Here is a 17592-nt window from a genome sequence, read left to right on the forward strand (position 1 = left end):
TTTTATAAAATCAGCTTGTCTAAAAGCCACGACCGAAACAAATAGATCTTTAAATTCTGATTAACAAAATTCTAACTCTGATATACCTATAAAATTTAGAATTTATACGATAAATACAAGATGTCTCGACCAATCTATCTACAGTTTCACCTCTGGTGCCCTTAAACCCCCAACCAGGCAACCACTGCGAGGCCCTGCCCAACCCTCCGGCTGCGCAGTCCTTGGCCGCCGCAGCACACAAGACCACACCTGCTTACCCAATCTCCCCACCCCCCCCCCCCCCCCCGCCGCCGCAGCGCCCCGCCTCCGCGAAATGGGCGCGCAAGAGACTGCGGCGGAGGAGGTGCTGCGCGCCGCCTCCGCCGAGGTCTCCACCTCCTCCGCGAAGCGCCGCCTCCGCCTCTTCCGCCACACCCTGCTGCCTCTCGTCGCGAAGGCCTCAGGTACCCGCCCTATCATCGCCTCCGCTCTTCCCTCTCTGGATCGCCCGCTCGCCGTCGTCCGCGGTTTTGGTCTCTCTCTCTCGTGTGCCTCCGCTCGTTCCCGTGCTCCTACTTTTTGCAGCGTGGGGCTCTGCGATCGGACGAGCTTTTGACCGTGGATTCGCTTCGATTTGCGCGAGCTGGATCTCCCCGTCTCCCGTGACGTGTTGCGTGTTTGTTCGCTTGCTCAATTCCGCTTAACTTGCAGCGGATCGTAGCTCGTTAGCTTTTGCAGATGTGCTAGGTAGCTTGTGCGGACTTTCGAGTTTCGACTGAGATTAGCTCGTCCCTTTGCTCTTCTTCGATGATCCTATCTGTGGTGTAATTGTAGTTGTTGAGATCATAGTAGTTTGTGGGGTTGAGTTTTATTGTATAGGCCTAACCTACTTGTTCTGAATGTGAGTTTTATACATGTGAATGGAGCTTGTAGACAATTCATGATGCTAGTCCCGCTTGGTTCAAGCGATTGCTTTGCAGTTCAACTACTGATTTCCCTTGTTTTGCACCGGGTTTCGGTTTAGTTTGGAAGCATATGCCTCATTGCAGAAGGGTTTAGCTATGGTCGATTCTGTTGCACAATCAATAGTGTGCGGCCTATCCTATCCTGGTTCAACAATTTGAGATAGCTCGTATGAGATTTTAACTAATGTGTAGAGCAACCGGAGCCTCCCGTGAGATACATGATTGCCACGAAATTATAGCGTTATTCAGCTCATACCAGGATTCCTTATACGGAGCATGTACTAACACCTATGCTGTCTGATGTCGCAACCAGATTGCTACTGATTTTCTCCTATACTTAAGCTATGCTTCAATATGATTTCAGGTTCTTGTTTATCTGTCAAGGTGCTATGGGTTTGGAGTATTGTTACCACCACCCGCTGTTTGATGACTTTGATCCCTGATAATAATAGTTGTATACCTGCAAATAGGCCAGATTCTAGAGCTTAGAAGATTCTATGCTTCCTGTGTGTAGACAATTCCCAATATTTTGGATCCAGCATCTTGTAACATTAGCTTTAATGAACTTTGAGAAACACGTGTTGTTGAATGTTATTATGAGATATTATTATGTCACCAATGCTCATTTTTTTTTCTGTGTAAACTTCCACAACATTCAAACACATTCACAGATCCTGAGACAATCTATCTGCCTCTATCATAGAGAATTGATAGGGTGAAACACGCCTCTTTCCCCTTTTTCTTTTTCAAGAAGGAACCTTTTTAGCATTCATCTGTGAATTCATTTTTTATGTGCATATAAACTAATACTTCGGCTGCTCATTTATTAAATGTTGACCGAGGGGGTCGTTACGAAATAATTTTTCTTAAATTACTTTGTTTTACATGCAGCGTCATCATCAGATACCGCGCTGCTAGTCGATCTCATTTTCCAGACATTGCCTATATATGATGATCGGGCATCACGAAAAGCGGTAGATGATATGGTTATTCAGGCTCTTGGTGAACCCACCTTCATGAAGCCCTTTGCTGCGGCTCTTGTTCAATCTATGGAAAAGAATCTAAAGGTTACGAGCCCCCTTACAAGCTTCAAGCTTCTCAGATGGTCACACTATCTTTTGAAATGGAGCCAGTTTGCTACACTTTCAAAAGGTGCCTTCTCTAGATTGGCCAATGCACAGGCAGTCTTATGTCAAGTTCTTATGGATGGGTCCTTTCGTCGGCGCCGCACTTGCAAACAGTTATTCATTCAACTTTTCTCCGAGGTAATTTTTAGAAAGTAGTAAATAACTGCACAGCAAGTCAGAATTGGCTCCTGCCCATTTCTTATCTTGTTCCATTTTCCAGCCTATTGGAATATATAAGATGTACATTGAGGAGGTCAGAGATTTGAGGATTTCATTGAGGGATTCTCCTTCATTCTTAAATCTAATACTGGATTTCACCATTACATCACCATCATTATCCGCTGAGTACAAGGTAAACCTTCAACCCCATGTTTTAGCTATTTTTAGTTGAGCATTTATCTAATCATCCCAAAAGTATGCTACTGTGTGACCTGATTTTTTCTGGAAGCCTTTTGTAGATTCTCTCACGTGTTTGACAATCTGTTACTATCTCTTTTCAGCCAGTGTTCCTTGATTTGTATGTCAAAACCATCTTGAGTTCGAAAGACCGACCATCGAAAGCAGCCACTGAAGCTTTTAAGCCTCTTTTCTTGGATATTGGGCACGAGGATTTTACAAATAATGTTGTCCCATCATGCATAAGGATGCTGAAAAGAAATCCTGAAATCGTGCTACAATCTATTGCATATCTTCTAAAGACAGTCTGTTTAGACCTAAGCAAGTATTCCATGGAGTTTATGCCAGTTGTTCTGCAGCAGGCTCGGCATTCAGATGAAGAGAGAAGGATTAATGCTTTGAGTATTGTTGGAACATTAAGTGAGAAGTCAAGTGATCCGGATACTCTACCTTCTATGTTCAATGCTATCAAAGCAATTTTAGGAGGTTGTACATACATAGCTTTTATTTTCTGATATCTGTTGACCTATCATATTATCTTATATTAATGGTTTTTTACATTTGGCAGCTTAAATCATTTTTAACACAGCTTGGAATTTGGCACTATGATTCATATAACTCTTGACAAACTTGGTTTGGGCAGGCTCAGAGGGGAAACTATCACTTCCATACCAGAGAATTGGAATGATAAATGCTTTAGAGCAATTATCAAGATCTCCCCCGAAGCAAATAGGCAGACTTGCTCCCTCAGTATCTAGTTTCCTTCTGATGTGTTACAAGGATGATGGTGAAGTTCAATAATTCCATTCCATGTTTTATACCTTCAAGTAATGGCATCAATTCATAGTTTGGCTATCTCATGACAGGTATCGAGGAGGTGAAATTGGCGATTCTATCAGCATTAGGGTCCTGGGCTTCAGTATCAGCTGAAGCTGTCCAACCGGATGTTGTTTCATGTATAGCTGCAGGCTTCAAAGAGAAAGACACTTTAAGGAAAGGGCATCTAAAATTAATACGCGTCATATGCAAAAAGTCTGATTCTTTGACTAAGGTATGTGAGTTACTTCCAGTTTTATCTGCAAAAAGAACCATCTTCCTGTTTACTTCATATTTTTCTTTTTTTCCTAGGGAAGAGTGATTTAAATGCAGATGAAATGCTAGCACTAAACATTGATGCATATTAAATATTGATAAAATTGTTATGCTTCAGGTTACTTCTTTATTGGATCATTTGATTCAGTTGTCAAAAGCTGGCTTCAGCAAGGCAACACAGCGGTTGGATGGAATCTATGCACTCTTTGCTTTATTGAGGCTTGCTGCTGTTGATACAAAAGCAGGTTTGCTACTATTTCTTCTTGTATTCTAGTGTATATTTTGTTCATATTTGCAAGTACATTTTTTTCATAAATATGGTTTTGATGAATATGCAGATGGCGCTGTTATGAAGGAGAAGCTCTGGGCACTGATTGCTCAAAATGAACCCTCGTTAATATCTGTACAGTTGGTAACTCCAGTGTTCTTTGAATTTCCATAAAGAATAATTTGTTAGTCTGCAAAATGATTAAGACTATGTATTCTTTGCATGGCTGCTTGATGACGAAAGCCTTGAAGTAGTTTGTTCTTTTTAATATCCAAATTGTTACAAGAAGGGGATGTACTTCCAACATCTCACTCTATTTTTTCTTTGTTCTTTAAAATCTGATGATTTGCCTTTATTATGAAAATGTGCTTGAAGAATGAATTATCAATGACTACAAAAACTCTGGTGGATCAGTGTAATCATTGGCATAAAATCTTCTAAGTTTTCAGATCATTTGATGCTACTTGAAAAATAAAGCTTTTTGTACTAATGTATATGTAACACTGTGTTTTCTCCTGGCAGCTTTCCAAACTAGCAGATGATGATTGCTTAGCCGCTGTGGACCTTCTTCAATCACTGCTTGTAGAGCATCTCTCCAGGTCTAGAATTCGCCTCATTAAATTGGCTATTGTGCGTTAGACCTGTACCTTTTCCCTCCTTGACTTAATTCATTTTTTTAATTGCAGGGTTCGAGAATATTTTTCTATCCAGTCATTGCTACAGGTATATATATTGGCTAGAATGCACCAAGCTGTTAAGTCTTGACTTTCTTATCTGAAATTCTTTTAAAACAACAATTTGCATCTAACTTTTTTAGTACTGGATAAGTAATTGCCCATCGGATATCAGCTGTATGGCTGTAGTCTGTATTGATTCATTGTCATTTTGTACAGCTGCTTATATATCTAGTTTGCCATCCAAGTTGGGAAGTCAGAAAGGTAGCTTATGATGCTACCACGAAAATACTCTCATGCTCTGGTGGCCTAGCTGAAGATCTTCTATTCTTATTCACTAAATGGTTATCATATGTTGGAGAGAGATTGTCAATATTGAAACAAGGGTACGCATTTCTAGTCCTATAAGTGATTGGATAACGCTTATTTATTCTTAATTCTTCGTCTTGTTCTTGGAGTCATCTGCTTTTTGTTTTGTTGTTACTTTTTCTTCGTCTAAATCCTCTAAATTTGCGTATCCTGACACAATTTTTTTTGAATCAGTGATGTGGACAGCTCTACAGATTTGCAACTACCATTCATTCCATCTACTGAGGTCCTTGTCAAGTGCTTGTTTTTTATTGCACCTTATGCTGTTGAGCATAGTTCGAGATCATATTCTCAACTTATATTATGCTCCCACCACCCTTGTGTTTCCAGCTCCACTTGCCAAGCTGGTGTATGGAAGGTTGGATCTTCGCATCTTGCCAGCTATCTTCCTTACACTTGTTTGTGTGTCTGATTGCTTTCTTCATCCAATTTCAGAGGTTGCAGAGAAGGTTGAGACAACAAGATATCTCTTTTGTTGACATAATTTCTCCCAACATTTCTGTTATCTGCAAGGTAATTCTAAAATTTGGATTTTTAATATCATAGACTGCTTTATTTGAAAGTTAGGATTTTTTTTTTTTTTTGTTGATTTGTGCTAGTGTTCTAGCAATGCCCTTAGCAGATATTAGGCCACGACGCCTCATTAAATTCATATTGATTGGCATTGAGGTGGAACATGATATAAAATCACTCTATGTACTGCATTTTTCTTATCACATACTACAAACAAGGGTTCGGTTATTTAGAGCAACTGGCCTGGTTACAATCGGTGCATTTTTAAATCTGCCTGAACAAGATAGATTAATCATGGTTGGTTTACTCTACAGAAGTTTATATAGTTTCTCAACCCTTTTTGGTGCAAGTTTATTATGGTCTTGGGCTATCTTCGCAAAGTTGGCATTCATATAACTTAAGACAGCAATACAAAAACAAATGATACTTGTAAAAGAACATCCAAAATAGGGTTATCTTGGCTGTTTTATGGGGGGAAATGACTAGTTTTGGTGGTCCCTAGTCAATTTCGGATCAGTTTGGTTTTGATGGTGGCAAGGTGCCATATTTGACAATTTTCACCTGATGATATGTCCTGCCGAGAAAAGGCGAGGCACACCCTTGACTACTCATTCCAGGAAATTATTTTTGGCATTGCTATTATACAATGTCTTTCGAGGAAATCCCTTTTCAACACGAGTTCTTTACTCATGCCAATTTCTCCATTATTACTTAATTTCCAAAATTTTCCTTCTCACTTCTATCATTTTTTGGTCAATAACCGATAGTTTTTCTTTTCAGGAATTACTTTCACAGGATGGTCTATTTAGTTCCAACAAGCAAGAACAGCGTGCAGCATTATGTTCATTATCAACACTGATGACAATTACTCCCAACGATACATTTCTAGAGTTTGAGAAGGTCTGCTATCTTATCTCTTTGTTATCACAAATGAAACTTTCAGTCTCCGTTTCTAATGTTTTATTGACACTGTTATTTTTCCAGCACTTCATAGGGCTCCAGGAGCGCACTTTGCACGATACCTTCTCTGAGAATGATATTAAGGTGAACATCGAGGGCTTGTTGATGAAATTTAATTTTAACTAAATAAAGGATCTTGGAAATCTTTTTGTTATGGCTAAGCCATGAATTTAGGTCATAATAGTAAACAATACTATATGATCATGTATATTCATTCTTGGACTGGTATTATGGTTTTTGTGCAGTTTTGAGCATGCATGCAAGTGTTTTCCTTGTCACTGAAATGATTTGTGTTGCTGCTTTTGTTCCATAAGCTTTGATTAGTTTACTTTATCATCTTATGATGCCGATAATGTTCATACCACTTTTCCCACCTACACAACTTATGCACTGGGATATTTTCAGATATTAATGCTCTTATGTTCCACAATACAAGCTAAAAAATACGGTCTGTTTGTGCTGTCCTGTGCTGCGTATTGGAATCTAGTTTGTTAGAAGAATATTTGCCAATTCTGGTGATTTTTTTTTATGTTACAGATCCAAAAAAGATGCTTCCAACTAACAACTGCATCCAAAATTTGACATAAAATAATCACTTTTGAGAAGCCATTGCAATGCCAAGCAGAGCCTTAATATGCCTTGATAGCCTAAATGCTTAAATAGAACAAAGGTCTATCTTTTTGATGAGGGGTTGTTACTTCACGTGCAATGATGGCCTGATATTTGTTGCTTTTGTGCTTTTAGTAATATCTTCTTAGTCTTACAAGTTCTTCTAAATCCAATGTAGATATTCTATACCCCAGAGGGGCAGTTGTCAACCGAGCAAGGAGTTTATGTTGCCGAGGCTGTTGCTTCCAGAAATACAAAACTTGCAAAGGGGCGTTTTCGTGCATACGATGATCAAGATGCGGTAATATTTGGTTCTCTTTTTAGTTCTTACAAGCTAATTTTCTGATTCGCTTTGATTGAATTTTGTAGTGAATATGTAGCCTCTGAGGATTTGCCAAAAAATACATGAACATGGGATCTACTATATTATTAGATATGTGGAGTTGTGGACGGCAAAAGCCACATGCGTCTAGCTCATATATAATGGCTTATTGTTAACCTAATCTGTATGTCAAATTTTGGCCTTGATGTATTTTGTAGGACACTGCTCGATCTGGTGTCCCGGCAAAGACTGAGAGGAGAGAGTCCTCAGGCACTGGCAAGCGAGAAACTGGGAAATCTACAAAAAAGACTGGTATTTCAAGCTCTTAGTTCTGACACAAGCTATATATAGTGTCTTATTTGTTAAAAAATTACGTTTAAAATTTCCAGCTCCTGTCGACAAGGCCAAGACCGCAAAAGAGGAGGCCAGAGAGTTACTTTTGAAGGAGGAAACATCTGTACGTGAGAAGGTTTGGCAAGTGCAGAAGAATCTCAACTTAATGTTGGATGCTCTTGGTGAATTGGCTGTTGCTAATCCTATATTTACTCACGGTCAACTGCCTTCTCTGGTTAGCAATCTTTTCATTCCCCCCTTTTTAAAAAAATTCTGTAACAGCTCATGTATTGCATTTATGAGAATTGAGAACTTTGTCACAACATTGAAGATGGCTTGATAGTGGGAGTAATACTGAACTTCCAGTTATGGCAGTAATATTGAATACATTGGATCAGACCTTGTTTATCTAAGGTTCAAAGCCAGAAAGCTGCCCAAAATATCGAATAAATCATTTAAAGATATTGAACTGAACATAAATCGACTGCTTATTTTGTTTCTGTACCAATGCAAGGTATTTAGAATTTTTTATATTTCAGAATGTTAATTATGGGACTAACATAGATTGATGGTTTGCGGTCTCTTAATATACACACTAGTATGTTAATTTGTTGTGACAACAGTACATATTATGGACAGTCAATGCATGCAATTTAGGCATATGTGAGTATGTGATAACTGAACTGACCATTAGATATACGCTTGAAAGTTGTGCTTTGGTCATTCAATGTGTCATAGAGCATATTTTGAAGAAATATTTTAGGTTTTGTATCCTTTTTTTTTTGGCGTATGACATAGTTTGCAATGTGATACAGTTGTGTTTATTATATCTGTTGTGGCTGAAAACTTGATGGTGTGCCATGCAGGTAAATTATGTCGAACCATTGCTAAGTTCTGCAATAGTAAGTGATGCTGCATTTTGTGCAATGTTGAGTCTAGCTCGCTGCACGGCCCCTCCTCTTTGCAATTGGGCACCTGAGATTGCTGCTGCCATTCGTGTGATATCTGTTGATGATTTTGAAATGGTTTTGGACCTTATGCCTGTGACCATGGAAGAAGATACCGAGAAGAAGTCATCACTTGGCCTCTTTGAACAAATAGTAAATGGGCTGACAATTGCATGCAAAGCAGGACCTCTTCCAGCAGATTCATTTACTTTTATCTTTCCGGTATTTCTTCCATTTGTCATTAGTCCTATCATAAATTCACTTTTATTCCTCTTAACCTTTCTCTTTGTACATTTCCCTCCTTTTTTCTATTTAATTTACTTCTTTTTGGTTCAGATAATGGAAAGGATCCTTAGTTCTTCAAAAAAGACATGTCTTCATGATGAAGTGCTTCGCATACTATCTATGCATCTGGACCCAATACTACCTCTTCCTCGTCCTAGGATGTTATCAGTTAAACATTCTTTGTTCTTTCAGACTTAATTATTTTCTTTGTTTTATTCTCCTAGTATTCACTATCTTAATTTTTTGGGCGCTAGGTTCTTTATCATGTGCTAAGCACTGTTCCTGCTTATCATCCTTCGGTTGGGCCTATGCTGAACGAGTTATGCCTGGGTATAAGAAGCAATGAGTTAGCACAGGTTGTTATTTTGTAGTACAAGTGTACAATATTTCAGCTTATTTTGTTTCATCTGATGTTATGATATTCTTACACCTTTCTTTGTTCAGGCTCTTGTTGGAGTATATGCAAAAGAAGTGCACGTTAGGCTTGCCTGCTTAACTGCTATAAAGTGTGTTCCTATGCACTCTATGCAACGGGATTTGCAGGTATCAACAAGCCTCTGGATTGCTGCACATGATCCCGAGAAGGTTTGTAACAGCATCCCTACAAAATTTGACATGGAGCTGTTCTATTATTCTTTTTTATGTTCTTGAAATATGTTGAACTGTTTTTTTGTTTCTAGAGCAAGACATATTGTTTACTTTCTTGTCCATTGGCACATATACCTTTTCTAGGTGGTTGCTGAATTAGCAGAGGATTTATGGGACCGCTTTGGTTTTGATGTCTGTACTGATTATTCTGGTATTTTTGATGCACTTTCCCATAACAATTATAACGTTCGTGCTGCCGCTGCTGAGGCTCTGGCTGCTGCATTGGATGAAAATCCAGAGAAAATGCAAGTAAGTCTCCAATGGTTCAAATTTTCTGTTCTGCATTTGTACTCCCTCCACTACTGTAGTACTATATAGAGGATTTTGAACAACAACCAGGGCACACTTACGAAAAAGCATGCTACCCATATTTAAAGACTGCATTAGGTTAGTTATTGCTCTTGGGATGATGTGTTACTCTAGATTAGTAAAGGACATTGGAGCTGGAAGTGGATCATTAAAAGACGTGTATATAAGGATAAAGTGGTAAAGGCTCATATAAAAAATCATAGAATGGCATGCATTTAGAAAAAATTTGACAGCTATAATGCCATGTATGTGAGTAGGAAGTACATAGTAATGTTATCGTGTCTGCTTAACTGCAAAATATTCCAATGGACCTTGAATAGATTTCTTGATCAAAGAATTCGTGCTGATTTGGAAGAGACTTTCTGATGATGGCATCGTATCATGGCAGGATGCACTTTCGAGCCTTTTTTCTCTGTACATTCGTGATCTTGGCCCTGGAGTTGAATTTGGAGACACACACTGGCTTGGTAGACAGGGTATTGCATTAGCACTCCACTCGATTGCGGATGTTTTGGCTTCCAAAGATCTTCCTGTTGTCATGACATTTCTCATATCACGTGCTCTGGTAAGTATTTCCTTTTTTTTCCTTATTGTAATGCCTCTTGTACTGAAATTTTAATGCTTCTTATGCTGAACTTACAGGCTGATCCTAATGTGGATGTTCGTGGTAGAATGATTAATTCTGGCATCCTTATTATTGATAAGCATGGAAAGGAAAATGTTCCCTTGCTATTTCCAATTTTTGAGAGCTACTTGAATAAAAAGGCAAGTCACTCTAATAATTATAATAATGTGATTTGATTATGATATGACTCATGGTTTTTCTTATTTGTTGTATAATCCATTGTTCACAGGCATCAGATGAGGAAAAATATGATCTTGTCAGGGAAGGTGTTGTAATATTCACCGGTGCTCTTGCAAAGCATCTGTCAAAGGTAGCAATGGATACTTAACTATCTTTTATTTAAAAAATATATACATAGTACTAAATATAGCATGTATAACAGGACGATCCTAAAGTTCACAGTGTTATTGAGAAGTTGTTAGCTGTCCTTAACACCCCATCAGAGGCAGTTCAACGTGCTGTCTCAGACTGTTTGTCCCCCCTTATGGTCTCCAAACAGGTGAGTTGTGTTTTGCACCATTGTTTTTTTTTTCTGTCTTTGCATTGATGGCCTCATAACCATTTGGTACCCACTTTTCTTATGCCTTTCTGTTTCTAGTTTATTTGATTATAATGTTCACTTCTCTGTAACCAGGAGGAGTCTCAAGCTCTTGTATCTAGACTCCTGGATCGGATGATGAAATGTGAAAAGTATGGTGAACGACGAGGTGCAGCCTTTGGCCTTGCTGGGGTAGTTAAAGGATTTGGGATTAATTCCTTGAAGAAGTATGGTATTGCTGCAACATTACGACAATGTTTGGAAGACAGGTTGGCTTTTTTGTTACCTCATCCACCTGTGCTACATAGGGACTCGATGAGTAAAATTGGTCGATGCATCCACCAATCACCATGTTGATTACCATTTTCCACTAAATCATTTGCTGCAGACTGCAGACTTTTGTATTCACTTTTCTTGTTCCGTTATTCTCTATGCATTGAAAGACTGTCTAGAATCATGGCCTTTTAGCCTTGATGCTTTTGTGGAATATTTTTTTCTTTTAGCGTCTAGACTGAGTGACTTCAATTGCACCCCTTAAGCTGGAATTTCGAAGACATAGTGCCTCATTCATGCATTTTTGCAACATGGGATTAGTATTTGTTTCTTACATCTCTTTTGTCATGTCATTCACATCATATGCTCCCAGAATGTCTGCAAAATCTCGTGAAGGAGCTTTGCTTGGATTTGAGTGCCTGTGTGAGAAGCTTGGCAGACTATTTGAACCGTAAGTGAGGCACCTCTTTACTTCAAAATATTTGTCTGATTTGAAGTGATTCATTTTGTTTGTTGACTTGTAGGTATGTCATTCATATGCTACCCTTGCTACTCGTGTCTTTCTCTGATCAAGTCCTGGCAGTGCGTGAAGCTGCCGAGGGTGCTGCTCGGGCAATGATGTCTCATCTCACCGGTCATGGTGTGAAGCTCGTCCTTCCTTCGCTTCTTAAGGTATAAATATGTCTTGTTTGATACTATCAAATTATAATGTATTATTGTTTCCAAATGATCTGTAGGGTACAACTGGTCACTTCATCTTTGTTATATATTGAAATTTGACCCAACCACTAAATCTTCCTCAATTTCACCAATTTTCAGTTGCACTACTTTAGACCATTGGCACCAGAAACTAATAGTTGCATGTATTTCTACATTATTTAGCCATGACTTTTCAGTTAATTAACTAGAAAGAGCAGAATGTCTCAGTGGCCACTGTTACCCAAACATTTGTGATTTTTTACATCACATTCTGGCAATGTTGCTTTCTTATTTTCGTTTGTTCTTAAAAGAAGATGAAAATGAAATAGACATTCAGTTACTTCTGAAAAATTCTGATACAAAGTCACATGTATTTTCTGAAGGCAACATATAGTGAATTAATTTAGCTAGAGTGATACACTCAGTATGTTTTCCTTAAAGCACATATTTGGATGGGTATCATGTACAATTTTTCCAGGGTCTAGAAGATAAAGCATGGCGGACTAAGCAAAGCAGCGTTCAACTTCTTGGTGCTATGGCATATTGTGCTCCTCAGCAGCTATCTCAGTGTCTTCCGAAGATTGTTCCAAAGTTGACAGAGGTATATGATGGAATTTGTCTTTTACCTTATAAGCTGCATATATAACTTAGCATCAAGTTTTATATATTATGGTATATCTTTGCCAGGTGCTAACAGACACACATCCAAAAGTCCAAGCGGCAGGACAGACAGCTCTCCAGGAGGTAATTTTTTTTCTCATTTACAATGACAACTTATGTTGTTGTGCCTTATCTCCAATGGACACTGCTTTGTTTTTCCAGGTTGGAAGTGTCATAAAGAATCCTGAAATATCTGCACTTGTCCCTATTCTTCTGTCAGCTTTGATGGATCCAAATGAGCACACTAAACACTCTCTTGACATCCTTCTTCAGGTAATGTACAATTTAAGTTAATGTTCACCCAAACTTTTGACTTTCAGTTGCTTGCATCACTTTGTGGATCAAGAGTAATTGATTAGCTTTACATCATCTGACCCTTTTTTGCAGACTACTTTTATTAACTCAATAGATGCACCATCGCTTGCGTTGCTTGTGCCTATTGTTCATAGAGGACTGAGGGAGAGGGGTGTTGACACAAAGAAGAAAGCTGCTCAAATTGTTGGAAACATGTCTTCTTTAGTTACAGAACCAAAGGATATGATCCCATACATTGGATTGCTACTACCAGAAGTTAAGAAGGTAAGTTCTCTGCCTCTGCTGCATATGCCACACTGTGGATGTGAGCAACTACTGGTAGCAGTTCGTTTGTTTGGATGTGAGCAACTACTGGTAGCAGTTCGTTTGTTGATTTAACGGAGTGAAGTTTCCTTGCTTCTTATACTTTGTTTGACTATATCTTCCAGGTTCTCGTAGATCCTATACCTGAAGTGAGGGCTGTGGCTGCTCGAGCTCTTGGGTCTCTTATAAGAGGAATGGGTGAAGAAATCTTCCCAGATCTTGTGCCATGGTTATTAGATACACTCAAATCGGATAATAGTAATGTTGAACGATCTGGAGCTGCCCAGGGACTGAGTGAGGTTAGTTTTTCTTTTCTTTTTTGCCTGCCTTCAGAGTGTATTTGTAGTATCGCATTTCTTTTATTTTGTTCTTGCAGAGTATGTTTACCATGGGGCGGTTATGCTTTTCAATTCTCGTGGAACCATCTACTGCAGTTGCCATGTGTTCTAGTTTTTGTAGTTTCTTTTAAAGAACTAGCCCTAAACCAGAGCAAGTACAGTTCCTGTTTTCATCCTGTTGCAGGGCAATTTGATTTTTTTTCAAAATCTAATGAATGGATGTTGAGGATTAGACACTAATATACATATTCCCTTAGAAAACTGCACATGTCGATTTTTTTGTTTCTCTTTCTGTTGCGTCTGAAGTTCATTCATGGTTACCCTTGTCCAGTACAATTGTAGCAAAGGGTGTTCCAGGAAAAACTAAAGTTTTTTTTCCATTTTAATGATTGCTTATGCAATGGATAGTTGGTGCAATCAGAGTAGTCTTTTAGTATATAACTATGTTAATTATCTTCTATTTCCAGGTTTTAGCTGCTCTTGGCCAAGATTATTTTAATCATGTTCTTCCAGACATCATCCGGAATTGTTCCCATCAGAAGGCTTCTGTTCGAGATGGACATCTTACACTTTTCCGTGTAATTTATCCCTATTTTCTTATCTGTGTTCTCATATGACTATATTCCTGTAATATAGAAACATTATTTCTGACTGTTATATCTTTTATAGTATTTGCCAAGGTCCTTGGGTGGTGTTTTTCAGAACTACCTACAGGCCGTTCTTCCTGCTATATTAGATGGTAAGATAGTTGAATTCCTATCTCTGCTTTTGTCACATTGACTCGCTAATTATTTACTCTTACCAGGGCTTGCTGATGAGAATGAATCTGTTCGTGATGCTGCACTTTCTGCTGGTCATGTCTTTGTGGAGCATTATGCAACATCGTACGCTCTCATTGAATTAGTTAGCTGCTGATTTTGTTAGCAATGTTTTTGTCTTATTGATATATGATGGATTTTTTGTGCTGTTGAATAGGTCCTTACCTCTCTTGCTTCCTGCTATCGAGGATGGGATCTTCAGTGATAACTGGCGTATCCGACAAAGTTCTGTTGAACTTCTTGGAGATCTCCTGTTCAAGGTCGATACCTCCTTTATGTACTACTGAATTCAGGTCTTGGGTTTTCTTTATTATGTTGCATCATCTTGTAATATTGTTGTCTTTAGGTGGCTGGAACTTCTGGGAAGGCAATCCTTGAGGGCGGAAGTGATGATGAAGGTGCTAGTACAGAGGCTCAGGGTCGTGCAATTATTGAAGTACTTGGAAGAGAGAAACGCAATGAAGTTCTTGCTGCCATTTATATGGTCCGTTCTGATGTCAGCTTGACCGTCCGGCAGGTATATATGTTTAATTCTTAGATATCTTCATTAAATAACCATCTTTGTGAGAATTAGTGAGTATTGTTTGTTTTCCATCATGCTGTAAGAATATGCCACTGTTCAGAACATCCTTGTTCTAAAGTTTTTCCTTTTTAAATCTCAGGCTGCGCTGCATGTTTGGAAGACAATTGTTGCAAACACTCCAAGAACTCTGAAAGAGATAATGCCAGTACTTATGGACACACTTATTTCATCTCTTGCATCATCTTCCTCAGAAAGGCAGCAGGTTTGAGCTATTCCATGTGTTTTTTTTATATTTGTGGAGAGTTAGTCTAACTTTGATTTCGCTATGTATTATCATTATTCAGGTTGCTGGGAGATCACTTGGTGAGCTTGTAAGGAAGCTTGGCGAGAGAGTTTTGCCCTCTATTATTCCAATCCTTTCACAAGGACTCAAAGACCCAAATGCTAGCAGAAGACAAGTAAGTTATCTTAGCCAATTATGCTTATGGAGGGCAACTATAATTTGTATCTAATGCCTGGAAAAGCCCGGAATTTTAATCATTTGATTTCTCCTAATAAAATAGCAGTATTATATGTATTTTTGAATAAAATATTGTTTATTGTTTTCAGTGGAATAGATCTGTAGACTTATAGTTCAAATATTATTTGTATCTTTTTTGGGCTGGGCCGGCCGGTCTGATGGGCCTAACCCAATCCAGAAATGGTCCATCAAGGCTGGGATTTAGGAGTTTTATGGAACTTCCATGATTCCACCGAGGTTTACAGTGACATTGTATTTTCTTGTACATATTGAGGTGAAAATATTCATAGTTTTGTTGAATTATGTTGTCCTCTGAAAATCCCTGCTAGTCCAGAAGTTCCCTTGGCAGCCATTGCCTTGCTGTATTTTTGTTAATTTATTTGAATAGACAATATATTCCGTTGAATATACAATCTTGAATGCTCACTATACTTTTGATTTTTCGCTTTCAGGGAGTTTGCATTGGTTTGAGTGAGGTTATGGGTAGCGCTGGAAAACATCAGCTATTAAGTTTCATGGATGAACTTATTCCTACCATCCGTACTGCTCTATGTGACAGGTCTGTTTTCTGGTTGTACATTTTTTGTTGTTGTTATACTGATGTCTCATTTAGCAGTATCTACTCGTAACAGCACCCAAGAGGTTCGTGAATCTGCTGGGTTAGCATTTAGTACTCTATATAAGGTATTTGATCTGAACCTATTCAAATATTATGGATGATTTACCATGTCTTGTTGTTGACCTTTTTACATTTTATAGAGTGCTGGACTGCAAGCCATTGATGAGATAGTCCCGACTCTACTAAGGGCTTTGGAAGATGATGATACTTCTGCAACTGCCCTTGATGGTTTAAAGCAGATTCTAAGGTTTTTTTTTTTGTCTCTCATTAGTTTTGTGAAGTCAGATGTCTGACTTTGAACTCTAGACAAATATTGACCTTTTGATCTGATTTTACAGTGTCAGAACTACAGCTGTTTTGCCCCATATATTGCCCAAATTAGTCCAGCCCCCCCTTTCGTGAGTTGACTACTGATATTACATTGTTTATTTATTTTTAGATCAACCTTTATTTATTGACATATTACTTTATTGGTGCAGTTCATTTAATGCACATGCATTGGGAGCTCTAGCGGAGGTTGCTGGGCCGGGTTTGAATTCACATATTGGAACTGTCCTCCCAGCATTGATTCTTGCTATGGATGACGAAGATGCGGTGAGATGCATTCTGAGCAACATTTTATATCTAGGCATCTAACTAATTTCTTATTCATGTGATTCATTATTTCTACTTAGACACATTTTCTTGATGCATTTAACTCGTGCTTGACAATCTATGTAGGAATGGTAGTTGCATGTTCTGTTGTTGCTCACATTTTCTGTCTCTAATCTCTATAGGATGTACAAAACTCAGCGAGGAAAGCTGCTGAAACTGTTTTGTTGGTTATTGATGAAGGAGTTGAAACTTTGATACCTGAGCTTTTAAAGGGGGTCAATGACAGTCAGGTTGTCTGGCCGGATACTTTTTTATTTGGGTGTTGGAACAATATTAGGCCTGATTTCGTTCTAGTTTTTTTAACAAACTATTTTCCTGCAGGCATCTATGAGGCGGGGTTCAGCTTATCTAATTGGTTTCCTTTTTAAAAATACTAAATTATATTTGGCTGATGAGGCTCCTGATATGATGTCAACCCTAATTATTTTGCTGAGCGATACAGATAAGGCTACTGTATCAGTGAGTACCTACTATCCCTACTCTATTGTTTCACTTCTCTCCTTTTGAGACTTATTCACTGATAATTGTCAACAGGCTGCTTTGGAAGCATTTTCAAGAGTTGTTGGCTCTGTTCCAAAGGAACAGCTCCCTGCGCATATAAAATTAGTGCGTGATGCTGTCTCTACAGCAAGAGATAAAGAACGTAGAAGGCGAAAGGTGCTACTTTGATTCGAACTACTAACATTTGTTCTATACACATGTTGCAGTCCCCTCCTAGCTTGAAAGAAGAAAAAAACTTAGCCACAAGTTTTTCAGTTGTACTAAATTTTTGAAATTGTTGTTCTGTCTTAGACTAATAATTTCATGTTCAATTTCAGGGTGTGCCCGTGCTTCTGCCTGGCTTATGTCTTCCTAAAGCACTGCAGCCTTTTCTTCCTATATTTCAGCAGGTATTTATTTGTGAACTTTTT

The 17592-nt window shown here is 38.5% G+C and overlaps 1 protein-coding gene across 1 annotated transcript in view; it reads left to right on the forward strand.

Annotated features, from left to right (window-relative positions):
* Window positions 1-252: 252 nt before the first annotated feature.
* The window catches only part of LOC133913185 (protein ILITYHIA-like), a 40752-nt gene continuing 23412 nt past the window's right edge, over window positions 253-17592 (forward strand). The window contains exons 1-51 of the mRNA XM_062356251.1: window positions 253-443; window positions 1836-2209; window positions 2292-2423; window positions 2572-2953; window positions 3111-3254; window positions 3334-3518; window positions 3678-3804; window positions 3898-3971; window positions 4350-4426; window positions 4514-4550; window positions 4721-4887; window positions 5045-5228; window positions 5306-5383; window positions 6164-6283; window positions 6368-6427; window positions 7131-7253; window positions 7493-7586; window positions 7664-7842; window positions 8474-8776; window positions 8891-9007; window positions 9094-9195; window positions 9284-9424; window positions 9572-9736; window positions 10185-10361; window positions 10439-10561; window positions 10651-10731; window positions 10804-10920; window positions 11056-11228; window positions 11606-11683; window positions 11757-11904; window positions 12410-12532; window positions 12619-12675; window positions 12754-12864; window positions 12979-13170; window positions 13335-13508; window positions 14015-14125; window positions 14217-14286; window positions 14353-14431; window positions 14523-14625; window positions 14712-14882; window positions 15028-15150; window positions 15233-15346; window positions 15861-15967; window positions 16041-16092; window positions 16168-16274; window positions 16366-16425; window positions 16507-16621; window positions 16804-16911; window positions 17003-17140; window positions 17216-17338; window positions 17500-17571. Of these exons, the coding sequence (XP_062212235.1) occupies window positions 314-443; window positions 1836-2209; window positions 2292-2423; window positions 2572-2953; window positions 3111-3254; window positions 3334-3518; window positions 3678-3804; window positions 3898-3971; window positions 4350-4426; window positions 4514-4550; window positions 4721-4887; window positions 5045-5228; window positions 5306-5383; window positions 6164-6283; window positions 6368-6427; window positions 7131-7253; window positions 7493-7586; window positions 7664-7842; window positions 8474-8776; window positions 8891-9007; window positions 9094-9195; window positions 9284-9424; window positions 9572-9736; window positions 10185-10361; window positions 10439-10561; window positions 10651-10731; window positions 10804-10920; window positions 11056-11228; window positions 11606-11683; window positions 11757-11904; window positions 12410-12532; window positions 12619-12675; window positions 12754-12864; window positions 12979-13170; window positions 13335-13508; window positions 14015-14125; window positions 14217-14286; window positions 14353-14431; window positions 14523-14625; window positions 14712-14882; window positions 15028-15150; window positions 15233-15346; window positions 15861-15967; window positions 16041-16092; window positions 16168-16274; window positions 16366-16425; window positions 16507-16621; window positions 16804-16911; window positions 17003-17140; window positions 17216-17338; window positions 17500-17571 (6702 nt within the window). The 5' untranslated portion in view covers window positions 253-313. The remainder of the gene's footprint in view (window positions 444-1835; window positions 2210-2291; window positions 2424-2571; window positions 2954-3110; window positions 3255-3333; window positions 3519-3677; window positions 3805-3897; window positions 3972-4349; window positions 4427-4513; window positions 4551-4720; window positions 4888-5044; window positions 5229-5305; window positions 5384-6163; window positions 6284-6367; window positions 6428-7130; window positions 7254-7492; window positions 7587-7663; window positions 7843-8473; window positions 8777-8890; window positions 9008-9093; window positions 9196-9283; window positions 9425-9571; window positions 9737-10184; window positions 10362-10438; window positions 10562-10650; window positions 10732-10803; window positions 10921-11055; window positions 11229-11605; window positions 11684-11756; window positions 11905-12409; window positions 12533-12618; window positions 12676-12753; window positions 12865-12978; window positions 13171-13334; window positions 13509-14014; window positions 14126-14216; window positions 14287-14352; window positions 14432-14522; window positions 14626-14711; window positions 14883-15027; window positions 15151-15232; window positions 15347-15860; window positions 15968-16040; window positions 16093-16167; window positions 16275-16365; window positions 16426-16506; window positions 16622-16803; window positions 16912-17002; window positions 17141-17215; window positions 17339-17499; window positions 17572-17592) is intronic.

This window comes from Phragmites australis, chromosome 3 (assembly GCF_958298935.1).
Source record: "Phragmites australis chromosome 3, lpPhrAust1.1, whole genome shotgun sequence".
Lineage (NCBI taxonomy): Eukaryota > Viridiplantae > Streptophyta > Magnoliopsida > Poales > Poaceae > Phragmites > Phragmites australis.